Source organism: Thunnus maccoyii, chromosome 5 (assembly GCF_910596095.1).
Source record: "Thunnus maccoyii chromosome 5, fThuMac1.1, whole genome shotgun sequence".
NCBI lineage: Eukaryota > Metazoa > Chordata > Actinopteri > Scombriformes > Scombridae > Thunnus > Thunnus maccoyii.
This window is the reverse complement of record NC_056537.1, coordinates 193629-213467: the sequence shown is the minus strand read 5'-3', so window position 1 is coordinate 213467 and position 19839 is coordinate 193629. Positions and strand designations below refer to the sequence as shown.

General features: G+C 40.3%; 1 protein-coding gene across 1 annotated transcript in view; it reads right to left on the bottom strand.

Moving 5' to 3' along the window:
- Window positions 1-19839, bottom strand: part of LOC121897234 (ankyrin repeat domain-containing protein SOWAHC) — a gene marked incomplete at its 5' end in the record, with an annotated part of 48218 nt that overhangs the window by 12583 nt on the left and 15796 nt on the right. The window contains 2 exons of the mRNA XM_042411626.1: window positions 5194-5280; window positions 18756-18767. Coding sequence (XP_042267560.1) covers window positions 5194-5280; window positions 18756-18767 — 99 coding nt within the window. The remainder of the gene's footprint in view (window positions 1-5193; window positions 5281-18755; window positions 18768-19839) is intronic.

Sequence of the window (19839 nt, the reverse complement as noted above, 5' to 3'; positions counted from 1 at the left end):
CCCTAACCTAACCTATCCTAACCTATCCTAACCTAACCTAACCTATCCTATCCTAACCCTAACCTAACCTAACCTAACCTAACCTATCCTAACCCTAACCTAACCTAACCCGAACCTAAACTAACCCTAACCTAACCTAACCTAACCTATCCTATCCTAACCTAACCTAACCTAACCTAACCAAACCTATCCTAACCTAACCTAACCTAACCTAACCTATCCTATCCTAACCTAACCTATCCTAACCTAACCTAACCTAACCTATCCTAACCTAACCTAACCTATCCTAACCTAACCTAACCTAACCTAACCTAACCTAACCTAACCTATCCTAACCTAACCTAACCTAACCTATCCTAACCTAACCTAACCTAACCTAACCTAACCTAACCTATCCGAACCTATCCTAACCTAACCTAACCTAACCTAACCTAACATAACCTAACCTAACATAACCTAACCCTAACCTAACCTATCCTAACCTAACCTAACCCTAACCCTAACCTATCCTAACCTAACCTAACCTAAGCCAACCTATCCTAACCTGACCTAACCTAACCTAACTTAACCTATCCTAACCTAACCTAACCTAACCTAACCTAACCTAACCTATCCTAACCTAACCTAACCTAACCTAACCTAACCTAACCTATCCTATCCTATCCTAACCCTATCCTATCCTATCCTAACCTAACCTAACCTAACCTAACCTAACCTAACCTAACCTAACCTATCCTAACCTAACCTAACCTAACCTAACCTATCCTATCCTATCCTAACCCTATCCTATCCTATCCTAACCTAACCTAACCTAACCTAACCTAACCTAACCCTATCCTATCCTAACCTAACCTAACCTAACCTAACCTAACCTATCCTATCCTATCCTAACCCTATCCTATCCTATCCTAACCTAACCTAACCTAACCTAACCTAACCTAACCCTATCCTATCCTAACCTAACCTAACCTAACCTATCCTAACCTAACCTAACCTAACCTAACCTAACCTATCCTATCCTATCCTATCCTAACCTAACCTAACCTAACCTAACCCTATCCTATCCTAACCTAACCTAACCTAACCTAACCTATCCTAACCTAACCAAACCTATCCTAACCTATCCTAACCTAACCTAACCTATCCTAACCCTAACCTAACCTATCCTAACCTATCCTAACCTAACCTAACCTATCCTATCCTAACCCTAACCTAACCTAACCTAACCTAACCTATCCTAACCCTAACCTAACCTAACCCGAACCTAAACTAACCCTAACCTAACCTAACCTAACCTATCCTATCCTAACCTAACCTAACCTAACCTAACCAAACCTATCCTAACCTAACCTAACCTAACCTAACCTATCCTATCCTAACCTATCCTAACCTAACCTAACCCTAACCCTAACCTATCCTAACCTAACCTAACCTAACCTAACCTAACCTAACCTAACCTAACCTAAGCCAACCTATCCTAACCTGACCTAACCTAACCTAACCTAACCTAACCTAACCTAACCCTAACCTATCCTAACCTAACCTAACCTAACCTATCCTAACCTAACCTAACCTAACCTAACCTAACCTATCCTAACCTAACCTAACCTATCCTAACCTAACCTATCCTAACCTAACCTAACCTAACCTAACCTAACCTATCCTAACCTAACCTAACCTATCCTAACCTAACCTATCCTAACCTAACCTAACGTAACCTAACCTAACCTAACCTATCCTAACCTAACCTAACCTAACCTATCCTATCCTACCCTATCCTAACCTAACCTAACCCTATCCTATCCTAACCTAACCTAACCTAACCTAACCTATCCTAACCTAACCTATCCTATCCTATCCTAACCTAACCTAACCTAACCTAACCTATCCTAACCTAACCTAACCTATCCTATCCTATCCTAACCTAACCTAACCTAACCTAACCTATCCTAACCTAACCTAACCTATCCTATCCTATCCTATCCTAACCTAACCTAACCTAACCTAACCCTATCCTATCCTAACCTAACCTAACCTAACCTAACCTATCCTAACCTAACCTAACCTATCCTATCCTATCCTATCCTAACCTAACCTATCCTAACCCTAACCTAACCTAACCTATCCTAACCTAACCTAACCTAACCTAACCTAACCTAACCTAACCTATCCTAACCTAACCTAACCTATCCTAACCCTAACCTAACCTATCCTAACCTATCCTAACCTAACCTAACCTATCCTATCCTAACCCTAACCTAACCTAACCTAACCTAACCTATCCTAACCCTAACCTAACCTAACCCGAACCTAAACTAACCCTAACCTAACCTAACCTAACCTATCCTATCCTAACCTAACCTAACCTAACCTAACCAAACCTATCCTAACCTAACCTAACCTAACCTAACCTATCCTATCCTAACCTAACCTATCCTAACCTAACCTAACCTAACCTATCCTAACCTAACCTAACCTATCCTAACCTAACCTAACCTAACCTAACCTAACCTAACCTAACCTATCCTAACCTAACCTAACCTAACCTATCCTAACCTAACCTAACCTAACCTAACCTAACCTAACCTATCCGAACCTATCCTAACCTAACCTAACCTAACCTAACCTAACCTAACCTATCCTATCCTATCCTATCCTATCCTAACCTAACCTAACCTAACCTAACCTATCCTAACCTAACCTAACCTATCCTATCCTATCCTAACCCTAACCTAACCTAACCTAACCTAACCTAACCTAACCTATCCTATCCTATCCTAACCCTAACCTAACCTAACGTAACCTAACCTAACCTAACCTATCCTAACCTAACCTAACCTAACCTATCCTATCCTACCCTATCCTATCCTAACCTAACCTAACCTAACCTATCCTAACCTAACCTAACCTATCCTATCCTATCCTATCCTAACCTAACCTAACCTAACCTATCCTAACCTAACCTAACCTATCCTATCCTATCCTAACCCTAACCTAACCTAACCTAACCTAACCTAACCTAACCTAACCTATCCTAACCTAACCTAACCCTAACCTAACCCTAACCTAACCTAACCTATCCTATCCTAACCTAACCTAACCTAACCTATCCTAACCTAACCTAACCAAACCTATCCTAACCTAACCTAACCTAACCTAACCTAACCTATCCTATCCTATCCTAACCTAACCTAACCTATCCTAACCTAACCTATCCTAACCTAACCTATCCTAACCTAACCTAACCAAACCTATCCTAACCTAACCTAACCTAACCTAACCTAACCTATCCTATCCTAACCAAACCTATCCTAACCTAACCTAACCTAACCTAACCTATCCTAACCTAACCTAACCTAACCTAACCTATCCTAACCTAACCTAACCTATCCTATCCTAACCAAACCTATCCTAACCTAACCTAACCTATCCTAACCTAACCTAACCTAACCTATCCTAACCTAACCTAACCAAACCTATCCTAACCTAACCTAACCTAACCTATCCTATCCTAACCAAACCTATCCTAACCTAACCTAACCTAACCTAACCTAATCCTAACCTAACCTAACCTAACCTATCCTAACCTAACCTATCCTAACCTAACCTAACCTAACCTAACCTAACCTATCCGAACCTATCCTAACCTAACCTAACCTAACCTAACCTAACATAACCTAACATAACCTAACCCTAACCTAACCTATCCTAACCTAACCTAACCCTAACCCTAACCTATCCTAACCTAACCTAACCTAACCTAACCTAACCTAACCTAAGCCATCCTATCCTAACCTGACCTAACCTAACCTAACCTAACCTAACCTAACCTAACCTAACCCTAACCTATCCTAACCTAACCTAACCTAACCTATCCTAACCTAACCTAACCTATCCTAACCTAACCTAACCTAACCTAACATAACTTTAGCTCGGCTGTGTGAAGATAGAGATCCAGTGGATCCTTTAACAGTCTGAACAGTATGAAGCTCGGCTGTGTGACGATAGAGATCCAGTGGATCCTTTAACAGTCTGAACAGACGTTTTCTTCTCCGTTTTCGACTGTTTCATTGGAGGAAAGTAATATTGAGCATTTAAAGAGAGAAAATCTATCAGGAAAGCATTCAAAGCTCATCTAGCGAGAACTGAACCTGAGCTTTTCTCTCCTCTTAATGCTGCTTTATGGATTATTGATTTTTGATTTGCTGGCCGCTGTGGCTGAAGCTCTTTTTATCAGAGCCATTACCTCCTTAACGATCAGAGACAAAAAGTTAATTATGTAATTATGGAGCCAATAAGTGACTTGTCTGCTTTGCTTTGCTCTGCTGGGGCTCAAACATGATCTCCTGTGTGCTCAGCAGCAGCAGCAGCGGCGGCGGCAAGGCGGCGAGGTGGCGAGGCAGCGAGGTGGTGAGGCAGCGAGGTGGTGAGGCGGCGAGGTGGTGAGGTGGCGGGGCAGCGAGGCGGTGAGGTGGTGAGGCGGCGAGGTGGTGAGGCAGCGAGGCAGTGAGGCGGCGAGGTGGTGAGGCAGCAAGGCAGTGAGGTGGTGAGGCGGCGGGGCAGCAGATTAACACTCAGAGAGGTCGACACTGAATTGAATTCTCCGACTCGCGGGTGTCTGGGAAGCCATTAAGTAATCACAACATCACCCCTTTCCAATCAATCCACTCTGTGTGTGTGTGAGTGTGTGTGTGTGTGTGTGTGTATGTGTGTGTGTGTGTGTGTGTGTGTGTGTGTGTTTATTGACTGTGAAAGCAAACAAACACTAAAACTGATCCCTAAAATCAATGAATTAAAGGCTCTTCAACAAAATAAGAAACTGACAGTGTGAACGAACATTTTCTATGACCGGAGGAGGAAGAGGATAAAGAGGAGGAAGAGCAGGAGGATGAAGAGGAGGAAGAGCAGGAGGATGAAGAGGAGGAAGAGCAGGAGGATGAAGAGGAGGAAGAGCAGGAGGATGAAGAGGAGGATTATGGGTGATTCTCTGGAGGTAAACAGTACTTGTGTGTGGTTTGTGGGGCGTCGAGTAATTGGAGGTCGACTGGTCAAATGTCCGGGTTCAATGAGAGCCCCCCCCCCCCCCCCCCCCCCCCCCACACACACGCACACACATACACACGCACACACACACACACACACACACACACACACACGCACACGCACACACATACACACACACTCACCACTCACCGATCTGACGTTGACGTCGGCGCCGGAGCAAAGCATCATGTCCACCGCCTCCTGACGGCCCTGCTTCGCTGCCCAGTGAAGCGCCGTCTGAAAACACACACACACACACACACACACACGAACATGAATACACACACACACGAACATGAACACACACACACACACACACACACGAACATGAACACACACACACACACACGAACATGAACACACACACACACGAACATGAACACACACACACACACACACGAACATGAACACACACACACACACACGAACATGAACACACACACACACACACGAACATGAACACACACACACACACACACGAACATGAACACACACACACACACACGAACATGAACACACACACACACACACACACACACACACACGAACATGAACACACACTCTCTCTCTCTTTGTGCATCACTGACTGAAAACTGATCGATGATTCGAAGCTGATCTGCGTTATTGATTCATCTGTAAATTATTGTCTTTGATCAGTTGATTAATCGTTTTAGAAGCTGGAACCTGAAAATATTTCACATTTTTCTTAAAAAGCATAAATCAAACATTGTTGATGTTTTTCTGTCAAATTACTTCTCAGTTATCAAAAACAAACCGATCATCTCATCTCATCAATATAGTCGATTAATCGTCCAAAACACAAAGAAAGTCTGTAAAAACAAACAAAAACAGCCATTTATCACATCTGAGAAGCTGGAAATATTTAACATTTTTAAATTTTAAAGAAACAAAACTGTAAATCTACACTATTATAACACTATTGATCATTTTTTGCTGAACGATTAATCGATTAATCAACCACTTTAATAACGTGCTCAGTGTCAGCTGCTGGTTTATTTCTTCTTCTCTGTATTTGAATATTTGCGTCCACGTCTGGAAGTTAAACATTCAGTCAGACTGAAGTCAGATTTAAATATTTTGGATCATTCAGACCAGAAACAAACAGAGAAATAAAGTCCAGCTCTGAGGAGGATTCATGCTTAATTACTGTGAACAGGTTTGTTGACTTAATTGATAAAGGACATTGATCCAGTCGGCATGTTAGTGGAGGACCAGTTCATTTACTGGCAGCTGCTTTATTCACAAAGCTTTCTGATGTTTGCTTCATTTATTATCTTTGAAACGACGATCTGATCCCTAAAGATGCTCATATTTTGTGTCTGATCATGTGATCCCAGCAGCTCATGAAGCAGACTGACCAGTCCGAGAGGAGGTCATGTGACAGTCGCAGATATTTCAATGTCACATTTTAATGTCACAAACTGTTCACAAATTCTCCTCGCTGGACTTTGAATCTCCAGGAACCCTGCGAGCCTCGGAAACCCGGGAGCCCCGGGAACCCGGGAACCCGGGAATCCAGGAACCCGGGAACCCCGGGAATCCAGGAACCCGGGAACCCGGGAGCCTCAGGAACCCCGGGAGCCTCGGGAACCCCGGGAACCTCGGGAACCCGGGAACCCCGGTAACCTTGGGAGCCCCGGGAACCTCAGGAACCCCGGGAGCCTCGGGAACCTCAGGAACCCCGGGAGCCTCGGAACCCCGGGAGCCCGGGAGCCTCGGGAGCCCCGGGAACCCCGGGAGCCCCGGGAGACCGGGAGCCCCGGGAGACCGGGAGCCCCGGGAGACCGGGAGCCCTGGTTTGCTCCACATTATTTTGCTCTACATCATTTTTATGAATTATAAATGAGTTGTAAATGAGCAGCAGTGACGTCCCGGCTGAACGCTAACAGGTCCACCATCCTGTTTGTCTGCTTGAAGACTTTAATAGTTTTAGTTTCTATTGAACTTATTCGTTGTAACGTTTGATCAAACTGAGGGACGGCTCGTGTTTTTCCATCATAGGAATCATCATTTGTTTTAATAATCCATTGATCAGCGTATGATGGTATCATCCACATAAAAAAGGAGAAAATAAGTGTTATTCATGTACAGAGTAAATAGCAGGGAGCCTAATATTGATCCTTGGGGGACACCTTCATCAATAGTTGGAGGGCTCAATTTGAAACCGTCCTCAACAGTTTGAACTCCAGCAGATATGATCTGAACAAGCTATAAACATCAACACTCACAGAAAGCAGCTTATTTCACTGATACTTTAATAACACAGTCAGAGTGAAGCTGTTCAACTTACAAACTGGATGAATCCCAGCGACGCCACGAAAACATGCAGGAAGTAAACAGACAACAGAAACTTTAGTTCTCTCAACATAATGATGAACAAATAAAATCACATGAATCCATCCTCAGAGGTTTGTTTCATTTAAATGTAAAGTTCATAAAGCAAACAAAAAGCTTGGATCACTTATTATTATTACAGTCTGGCTTTAATGTGTTAACATTCATCCATTCACACCTTCACTCCTGTTAACAGTCATCAGTCTGTCACACCGAACTGGAACCGCGGCGCAACAGCTGAACTACTTCAAGGAGAAATTCATACATAGTGACTTTAATCTGCAGCTATTTTGGAACAGTGAGGCAATTATAAAATAAATCTTCAGGTTTGCCTTCGTCGGTCAAAGTGGATAATGATCTTTTCAATCATCATTTGATAACGGCTCTGTTTCCTGAGGAAGAGCTGCTTGCACACTAATCCAACTAAAACCCCTCATGTAGCGTCTTGCTCAACACTTGCATCTGGTTCACACTCAGCCAACCCTTTGCTGAAAGAAAGGTTTCCATTCGTACTGCTGAATCACCAGCTGACTGGACGGCAGCTAATGTTTGTCCTCTTTTTAAGGGAGGTGACCAGGCTGACTTTAACTGCTATGGGCCGATTTTACCTTGCTGATCTAAGCTTTTAGAGAAACTTGTCAACAAGGAGCACAACATTTTGTGTAGTGTACAGTCAGGTTTCCGTCCAGGCTGCGGAACATCTGCACTGGAGGCTGAGCGATGTTACGCTGCAACATCAACTCCGGGAGCAAGAAGGAAGTGAAGCGAGTGTAAAGGACTCGACAGAAAAACAAATACAAGCTGCCCCGTTGGCAACCAAGGCAATCATTTGGACATATTTTAGATGTTATTAGATCTCGAAGGGAAGGAGGAGCTTGACGAGACTAATGCAACATGCAGTATTTCAGAAACACTACAAACTTGAGGACTCACCAATCACCCAGAGCAGATCTGGAACAACAACCGCCAGCTGTCACGGTTCCAGAAACTATCGTCTGCTGAAACTAACAGCTTAAATGGAAATACATTACAATATAAATTCAAGTCCAGCACCTGCTAAAACCTTTGTTACCTCGACAGGTTACACTAATTCACATGAAGGTTAACAGCTGAGTTTAGAGGCAGGATGCTTGTTGTTATAATGATTCACCATCTATTGCTCTCTTACGTCAACGTGCAGTGTGCAGTTAAAATGTGAAGTAATGAAGAAAGACTTTCCTGTCATATTATTCAGCTACTTCTGATGTTAGGAAGTATAACGCACCGTTTCTGTTCCTGACTGGTTGTCTGGAGGAACAGGAGGAGACGGAGACGTCTGGCTAGCAGCGTTTATTTATTTAGACTAGTTACAGCTGAACGCGGCAGCAGCTACTGTTTGTTTGAAGTATGAATATAAGTTATTATTTGCAGTTTATCTTTACGTCATGTCATTTTTATTTTTGTATGAAGTTTTGATTTTACGTTTGGTTTCCTGTTGACTGAGTGAACAATCATCAATCATCAATCTAATCTATGAATGTATTGAACTGAGAAGTGATTTTGAATCGTGAGGTTTCCACAGTCACTATTTATTTATGTCTCTCTGTTTTTACTTGCTCATATATAAATATAATAAATATGTTTATCAGTTTGCTGCTGTGACTCTCGTCTCTCCTGCTGCTTCTGTAAACTGCATCAAACAAACTGAACGTTGTTTTCTGCTGTTTAGTGACGTCGCTCTGATGCTCATCGACACCCGCCGGCGTGAAAACCAAGCAGGACTCTGTCATCAGTAGAGAGCGGACACAGACTGACCGCAGAGAGAGAGGGGGGGGGGGCTGGAACAGCAACAGCTTTCATTAGAAGGTGCTAACTGACCCCCCACCACCACCACCACCACCACCACCTCACCCACCTCACCCAGCTCTGCTCTGTCCCTACATGAAACACACACACACACACACACACACACACACACACACACACACACACTGTCTGTGGCGACAGGAAAGTTAAGGCATGAAGCACTTAGATAAAATAAAAATGAAAGGTCTCATACAAACAGGGAAGCTCCTGCTTGCTTCTATGTTCTGAGTGATCCATGCAGCTAGTGGGGGGGGTGGGGGGGGGGAGTCCATACAGCTTGGGGGGCAACAAAAACACAATCACACATCTGAATCAGGACGAACACTCTTCATTCTCTTATTTCCTCCTCTTCAGTTAAACTGTGAAACCAGCTCGTCTCAAACATTTAAGATCTTCTGGCTGACTGGAGGAGATTATCAGTCCCTCCCATCAGCCGAGCAGCCGGGCAGCTTCCCTCCAGGCCGGCGGCGAGCGTTTGCTCAGATATTAATTAGCATGTAATTACAATATCATTACCTCCCCCATCGTCTGGCTGCTGGAGTCACACGCCTGCCTAATGAGCAGCATCCTACATCCTGCTAATGTAACCCAACGCCTGCAGAAACAACAGACAGATGATAAAAATAACCCGCCGGTGTTTTGTGTATGTAGGACGATGTTCAGCTGCACACCTGTCAGACCGTGTGAAGGGAGGCAGCACGCCACGCACAGCAACGCCGCCTTACTGCTGGTTTGTAAACAAAACTGCCAGAAAATTAGACGTCCGAGTGAATCCCATTTACATCAACACACACACACACACACACACACGGCTCTGATATCAGCAGCCTATTGATATGTTGTGTCGTTGTGTTGTGTGTTCGGATGCTTTGTGTTAAACTCACCCCCTGCATCAGCAGCAACATTCATCACACGAGGTCGTCAGACAGTCAGAGAGAGAAACAAACAGTGAATACTTTAGTTTCTTTCTTCTAGTGAATCAACCTGTTTATCTTACAGATGTTTCTGATCGGTTCCCTGCAGGATCAATACTGAGTCCACATGTTCAAAGCAACAGCAACACTTCTGGATCAAACTGTGACACATTTGCATAGTTTTCACACAGAAAGCATTCAGTGACTACAGCCTTCAAATGTCCTCAATACGTTTGACATGTTTACATCCTCACTTATAAACTCTTCAGTTTAACACGTATTCACACTGAAATACATCTAAACACAAGACGAAAGCTTCCTGCTGCGTTTCTATGACTCGTTCCTGTAGATACACTGTAGTACGTTCTATAGAGAGCTACACATCTGACTGTATTTACACTATATACACATTTATACACTATCAACCATTAAACTACATAAACACAATATACACATTTATACACTATCAACCATTAAACTACATATAAACACAATATACACATTTATACACTATCAACCATTAAACTACATAAACACAATATACACATTTATACACTATCAACCATTAAACTACATAAACACAATATACACATTTATACACTATCAACCATTAAACTACATATAAACACAATATACACATTTATACAGTATCAACCATTAAACTACATAAACACAATATACACATTTATACACTATCAACTATTAAACTACATAAACACAATATACACATTTATACACTATCAACCATTAAACTACATAAACACTATATACACATTTATACACTATCAACCATTAAAACTACATAAACACAATATACACATTTATACACTATCAACCATTAAACTACATAAACACAATATACACATTTATACACTATCAACCATTAAACTACATAAACACAATATACACATTTATACACTATCAACCATTAAACTACATCAACACAATATACACATTTATACACTATCAACCATTAAACTACATAAACACAATATACACATTTATACACTATCAACCATTAAAACTACATAAACACAATATACACATTTATACACTATCAACCATTAAACTACATCAACACAATATACACATTTATACACTATCAACTATTAAACTACATAAACACAATATACACATTTATACACTATCAACCATTAAACTACATAAACACTATATACACATTTATACACTATCAACCATTAAACTACATAAACACAATATACACATTTATACACTATCAACCATTAAACTACATAAACACAATATACACATTTATACACTATCAACCATTAAACTACATAAACACTATATACACATTTATACACTATCAACCATTAAAACTACATAAACACAATATACACATTTATACACTATCAACCATTAAACTACATAAACACAATATACACATTTATACACTATCAACCATTAAACTACATAAACACAATATACACATTTATACACTATCAACCATTAAACTACATCAACACAATATACACATTTATACACTATCAACCATTAAACTACATATAAACACAATATACACATTTATACACTATCAACCATTAAACTACATAAACACAATATACACATTTATACACTATCAACCATTAAACTACATATAAACACAATATACACATTTATACACTATCAACTATTAAACTACATAAACACAATATACACATTTATACACTATCAACTATTAAACTACATAAACACAATATACACATTTATACACTATCAACCATTAAACTACATAAACACAATATACACATTTATACACTATCAACCATTAAACTACATAAACACAATATACACATTTATACACTATCAACCATTAAACTACATAAACACTATATACACATTTATACACTATCAACCATTAAACTACATATAAACACAATATACACATTTATACACTATCAACTATTAAACTACATAAACACAATATACACATTTATACACTATCAACCATTAAACTACATAAACACTATATACACATTTATACACTATCAACCATTAAAACTACATAAACACAATATACACATTTATACACTATCAACCATTAAACTACATAAACACAATATACACATTTATACACTATCAACCATTAAACTACATCAACACAATATACACATTTATACACTATCAACCATTAAACTACATAAACACTATATACACATTTATACACTATCAACCATTAAACTACATAAACACAATATACACATTTATACACTATCAACCATTAAACTACATAAACACAATATACACATTTATACACTATCAACCATTAAACTACATAAACACTATATACACATTTATACACTATCAACCATTAAAACTACATAAACACAATATACACATTTATACACTATCAACCATTAAACTACATAAACACAATATACACATTTATACACTATCAACCATTAAACTACATAAACACAATATACACATTTATACACTATCAACCATTAAACTACATAAACACAATATACACATTTATACACTATCAACCATTAAACTACATAAACACAATATACACATTTATACACTATCAACCATTAAACTACATCAACACAATATACACATTTATACACTATCAACCATTAAACTACATATAAACACAATATACACATTTATACACTATCAACCATTAAACTACATAAACACAATATACACATTTATACACTATCAACCATTAAACTACATAAACACAATATACACATTTATACACTATCAACCATTAAACTACATATAAACACAATATACACATTTATACACTATCAACTATTAAACTACATAAACACAATATACACATTTATACACTATCAACTATTAAACTACATAAACACAATATACACATTTATACACTATCAACCATTAAACTACATAAACACAATATACACATTTATACACTATCAACCATTAAACTACATATAAACACAATATACACATTTATACACTATCAACCATTAAACTACATAAACACAATATACACATTTATACACTATCAACCATTAAACTACATATAAACACAATATACACATTTATACACTATCAACCATTAAACTACATAAACACAATATACACATTTATACACTATCAACCATTAAACTACATATAAACACAATATACACATTTATACACTATCAACTATTAAACTACATAAACACAATATACACATTTATACACTATCAACCATTAAACTACATATAAACACAATATACACATTTATACACTATCAACCATTAAACTACATATAAACACAATATACACATTTATACACTATCAACCATTAAACTATATAAACACAATAAAACAGTGATGTAATAAAGATGCTGCCTGTTTTTAGTGAGTTGTTGTGTTTTGTGAGTAAAATGAGCTGCCATGTTGGTAAAGTTCAGTTTGTGACTCAGTGTTGAACCAAACAGGAAACCAATCAGAAAAAAACACTCTATTAATAATGTAAATACTTCAAGTAAAAGTTCAACATTTTGTTTGTGAAATAATTTCAGCAGCTTAGATACAGCTTTTTATTTATTAATAAGGTCCTAAATTAATCTCAGCAAAAGGGAAACACATTAAAAACAAAAAGCTTCATAAAGTTGCTAAATGGCTGAGTGACTCCTGTCTTACCATGAATACAAAAAACAGTGATGATTTATTTTGCTAATAAACAAAAATAAACCGTGAATCCACAGCTTAGTGTTAATGGACAAATAATCAAAAACATTAATGAGGTTAAATATTTCGGTATAACTTTGGTATTAAAAAGATAAATAAAAAACTGAAATAAAACATGGTTAAATTTAGACACATTAGGAACTCATTAATAATAGAAGCATCAAAAACATTTTTGCATGCTATGATTTTTTCACATTTCCATTATTGTGTATCCTGCTGGTCTCAGGCCAGTAAGACTGGGCTGAAACCAACATATTGTCCAGATACAGTCTCTTAAGCTCTGAAAATCTGTTTTCAGAGGTTCGATTGGTATTTAAAATCATTCACAATGCTGCTCCTCCACCATTGAAGAGCTTTTTTCAGCTCCGCTCGCAGCAGACGAGCAGAACCTCTGGATCTGCTCTAAACTCAGACTCCCTCTGCAGCAGAACCTTCACACAACCATCAAACACTGGAATTTGCCTCCAGCTGAGCTTAAAACCTGCAGACTTTCATTCTTTTTCCCGCAGTGCAAAAAGAAGGATACTGAGCAACCGGTCATGTCAACATTCATTTTACAGTGATTCAGATTTTAAATTGTAATGAATTGCCATTGTGTCGTTGGTATTTATATGTTGATGTGTGTTTTTAGATTTGAAGAATTGTTAGTGTGATAGAGACTATTTCATGGTGTTGCATGTAAATTAATATTTTTATTATCTGATGATTGTTCTGTGTACCTTCCTAGAGACGGCAGATGGAAATTAATAATAAGGAAATAGAAATTAATGTAGCTAATAGCTAAATCTGTCATATTTCATCTCTTCTTATTTTGAGTTTAATGTTTTTTGTGCATGGTCCACGTTTAATAAAGACTAATAATATTAATAATATTAATAACATGCTAAATATGTATTTTCTTTTCCTGTGAAATTATGTTTGATGACTCATCTTGAACTCAGGGGTGGTTACATACATTTATCCAATCAAATGAGGTCTGTGGTGACGAGCTGACCCCGCCCATCATATAAACCACACCTGACCGCTTGTTCGCAGGTAACTCACAGGTAACTCGCAGGTAACTCGCAGGTAAATCACAGGTAACTCGCAGGTAACTCGCAGGTAACTGGTGGCTAACTCACAGGTAACTCACAGGTAACTCGCAGGTAACTCGCCGGTAACTCACAGGTAACTCACAGGTAACTCGCAGGTAACTCACAGGTAACTCACAGGTAACTGGTGGCTAACTCACAGGTAACTCACAGGTAACTCGCAGGTAACTCACAGGTAACTCACAGGTAACTGGTGGCTAACTCACAGGTAACTCACAGGTAACTCGCAGGTAACTCGCAGGTAAATCACAGGTAACTTGCAGGTAACTCGCAGGTAACTGGTGGCTAACTCACAGGTAACTCGCAGGTAACTGGTGGCTAACTCACAGGTAACTCACAGGTAACTCGCAGGTAACTCGCAGGTAAATCACAGGTAACTTGCAGGTAACTCGCAGGTAACTGGTGGCTAACTCACAGGTAACTCGCAGGTAACTGGTGGCTAACTCACAGGTAACTCACAGGTAACTCGCAGGTAACTCGCAGGTAACTCGCAGGTAACTGGTGGCTAACTCACAGGTAACTCACAGGTAACTCACAGGTAACTCGCAGGTTACTTGCAGGTAACTCGCCGGTAACTCGCCGGTAATTTGTAGGTAACTCGCAGGTTACTTGCAGGTAACTTGCAGGTAATTTGTAGGTAACTCGCAGGTTACTTGCAGGTAACTCGCCGGTAATTTTCAGGTAACTCGCCGGTAACTCGCCGGTAACTTGCAGGTAATTTGTAGGTAACTTGCAGGTTACTTGCAGGTAACTCACAGGTTACTTGCAGGTAACTTGCAGGTAATTTGTAGGTAACTTGCAGGTTACTTGCAGGTAACTCACAGGTTACTTGCAGGTAACTCGCCGGTAACTCGCCGGTAACTCGCAGGTAACTTGCAGGTAACTTGCAGGTAACTCGCAGGTTACTTGCAGGTAACTCGCCGGTAATTTTCAGGTAATTCACAGGTAACTCGCCAGTAACTTGCAGGTAATTTGTAGGTAACTCGCAGGTTACTTGCAGGTAACTTGCAGGTAATTTGTAGGTAACTTGCAGATTACTTGCAGGTAACTCGCCGGTAACTTGCAGGTGACTCGCTGGTAACTCGCCGGTAACTCGCCGGTAACTCGCAGGTAACTTGCAGGTAACTTGCAGGTAACTCGCAGGTTACTTGCAGGTAACTCGCCGGTAATTTTCAGGTAATTCACAGGTAACTCGCCAGTAACTCGCAGGTAACTTGCAGGTTACTTGCAGGTAACTCGCCGGTAATTTTCAGGTAATTCACAGGTAACTCACAGGTTATTTGCAGGTTACTTGCAGGTAACTCGCCGGTAATTTTCAGGTAATTCACAGGTAACTCGCCAGTAACTCGCAGGTAACTTGCAGGTTACTTGCAGGTAACTCGCCGGTAATTTTCAGGTAATTCACAGGTAACTCACAGGTTATTTGCAGGTTACTTGCAGGTAACTCGCCGGTAATTTTCAGGTAATTCACAGGTAACTCGCCAGTAACTCGCAGGTAACTTGCAGGTTACTTGCAGGTAACTCGCCGGTAATTTTCAGGTAATTCACAGGTAACTCACAGGTTATTTGCAGGTAACTTGCAGGTAACTTGCAGGTTACAGATGTTAGGAGAAGGTCTCAGCTGTAAAAACTTTGTAATCTAACTGAATGTGACTCAGATGCTCTGTCAGTCAAAGATATTCACTCTTAGAAAGAGTAAACTGTTTTTAGACAGCAGCAGCTCCTGTTTGTTGTTTATCTTAATCCATCTTCCTCATCCTCACCTGCTGTCTGGCAGTCAGCAGCTCGTCCAAACTAATAGGATCAACCCCTCCCCCCACTGCGATTCATTCATTTCAGTAAGAAGATTACTGACTCGTTTACAACTCTTTCAAAATCCAATTTCTTTAAGCCAATTGTTTTCTCAGACACGCTCTGATGCTTTCTGTCCAGTTTCACTGACTGAACACAGAGCTGCAGATAAAGCACAGTGAGATATATAATGTGTGTTTTAACCAGGACTGTAACAGCTTACTATCCACCAGGATCTGCTGTAATTTCAGGCCTTTTGTACTTAAAACTGGATTTAAATTAATAATCAATTCATTATCTGTGATATTCAATAAGTGACCAACATACAGTGCTGCTTGAAAGTTTGTGAACCCTTTAGAATTTGCTCTATTTCTGCATAAATATGACCTAAAACATGATCAGATTTCCATTCAAGTCCTAAAACTAGATAAAGAGACATCAGTTAAACAAATGAGACAAAAACCTTATACTTTTTCATTTATTTATTGAGGAAAATGATCCAATATTACATATTTGTGTGTGTGGCAAAAGTATGTGAACCTCTAGGATTATCATTTCATTTGAAGGGGAAACTAGAGTTGGGTGTTTCAATCAATGGGATGACAATCCAGTGTGAGTCTGGGAGGCCCTGCCTTATTTAAAGAAGAGAAATCTGGGTCTTCACTGTCAAACTCTGAGCTTCACAACACAGGTTTGTGGAAGTGTCAAACAAAGGATATTTCTGAGGACCTTAGAAGAAGAGTTGTTGGTGCTCATCAGGCTGGAGAAGGTTACAAAACCATTTCTAAAGAGTTTGGACTCCACCAGTCGACTGTCAGACAGATCATGTACAAGTTGAAGACATCCAATACCATTGTTACCCTCCCCAGGAGTGGTCGAACAACAAAGATCACACCAAGAGCAGGTGTGTAATAGTCCAGGAGGCCACAACGGACCCCAGGGTAACGTCTAGGAAACTAAAGGCCTCTCTTGCAGTGGCTACAGTCAGTGTTAATGAGTCCACCATCAGGAGAACATTGAACATCAATGGTGTTCATGGCAGAGTTGCAAGGAGAAACCCACTAGTCTCCAAACAGAACATTGCTGTTGTCTACGGTTCACTGAAGACCACGTGGAGCCAGAAGGTGATTAGAACAATGTTCTGTGGATGGATGAGACCATTATGTTTGGCGATGAGCAAACACTGCATTCCAGCATAAGAACCTGAACCCATCTGTGAAACATGGTGGTGGTATCATGGTTTGAGCTGCTTTGCTGCCTCTGAACCAGGACAGCTTGCAATCATTGATGGAGCTGTGAGTTCTGAGTCGTACCAGCGAATTCTACACGAAAATGTCAAGATATCCGTCTGTGAACTGAAGCTCAACAGAAAGTGAGTCAAGCAGTGAGACAACAACCCTAAACACACCAGTCGTTCTACCAAAGAACGTTTAAAGCAGAAGAAAGATAATGTTTTGGAACGGCCGAGTCAAAGTCCTGACCTTCATGTTGTAGAAATGCTGTAGAAGGACCTGAAGCAGACAGTTCATGGTGAGAAGCCCACCAACATCCCTGAGTTGAGACTGTTCTGTGAGGATGAACGGGCTAAAATTCCTCCAAGCTGATGTGCAGAGCTGATAAACAGTTACTGAAAACGTTTGGTTGAAGTTATTGCTGCAAAAGGGGGTCACACCAGTTACTGAAAGCAAGGGTTCACATGCTTCTGCCTCCCACAAATATGTAAGATTGCATAATTTTCCTCAATAAATAAATGAAAAAGATGAAAACAATTTTAAAAAATTGTCTCATTTCTTCAATTAGGTTCACTTTATCTAGTTTTAGGGCTTGTGTAAATATCTGATCATGTTTTAGGTCATATTTATACAGAAATACGGGTTCACAAACTTTCAAGCAGCTCTGTACATACTGACAGTCTGAGGACAGAGTGTTGTACTGTAAAATCCTTTGGCTTTATGAATACAAGTGAAAACTGACCATAAAATAATGTTTCAGTGTAAATGTAAAGCTTTACTGAACTGAACAGTTTTATACTCACAGTGATGAAATCCTGATGAGGCACAAAAAACAACAACAACAAAAAAACAAAGAGATTAAAGAGCAACGAGCTTCATTCATTCAGTTCTTATTCTGTCAGTTACACATTTTCTCATTTCTAATTGACTGATGTCCAGCTGTTCATTTTGGGCACAATGTTCTGTACAATAGTTCAATAACAGTGAATGAATTTATTAACTGACGCTTCTCAAACAGACTGAGAGGCTACAGGTAACATGTCAACAGTTCTGTGAGGCTGTATGAGCTAAATGCTAATGTCAGCATGCTAACATGCTCACAATGACAATACAAGCATGCTAGTACTTAGCAGGCATCTTAGTGTTAGCTATGTCAGCATGCTAATCAGCTCTATGGATGCTAACGTCTGTTTGCATCACTTTGATCAGACTGAAATATCAACAACTATTAGACGGATTCACTCGTTCATGTTCCCCTCAGGATGAAACTTTATAACTTTGATCCTCTGACTTCGCAGCATCGAGGACCGGCAGGTGTGAAGGTTTGCAGGGCTGGGGGAGGGCATCGCAGACAGCTCTGACAAAAACCTTAATGTGATGGGAAAAGGGGGGGTCTGCCTGCGAGATACATGGGTGGGACACTTTTCCATCTTGTCCCAGCTTCCTGCGACCTGAGACCCACCATCCTGATGCCTGAGACCCACCATCCTGATGCCTGAGACCCACCATCCTGCTGCCTGAGACCCACCATCCTGATGCCTGAGCCCCACCATCCTGATGCCTGAGACCCACCATCCTGCTGGCTGAGACCCACCATCCTGATGCCTGAGACCCACCATCCTGATGCCTGAGCCCCACCATGCTGATGCCTGAGACCCACCATCCTGATGGCTGAGACCCACCATCCTGATGCCTGAGACCCACCATCCTGATGCCTGAGACCCACCATCCTGCTGCCTGAGCCCCACCATCCTGATGCCTGAGACCCACCATCCTGATGGCTGAGACCCACCATCCCGATGCTTGAGACCCACCATCCTGATGCCTGAGACCCACCATCCTGATGGCTGAGACCCACCATCCCGATGCTTGAGACCCACCGTCCTG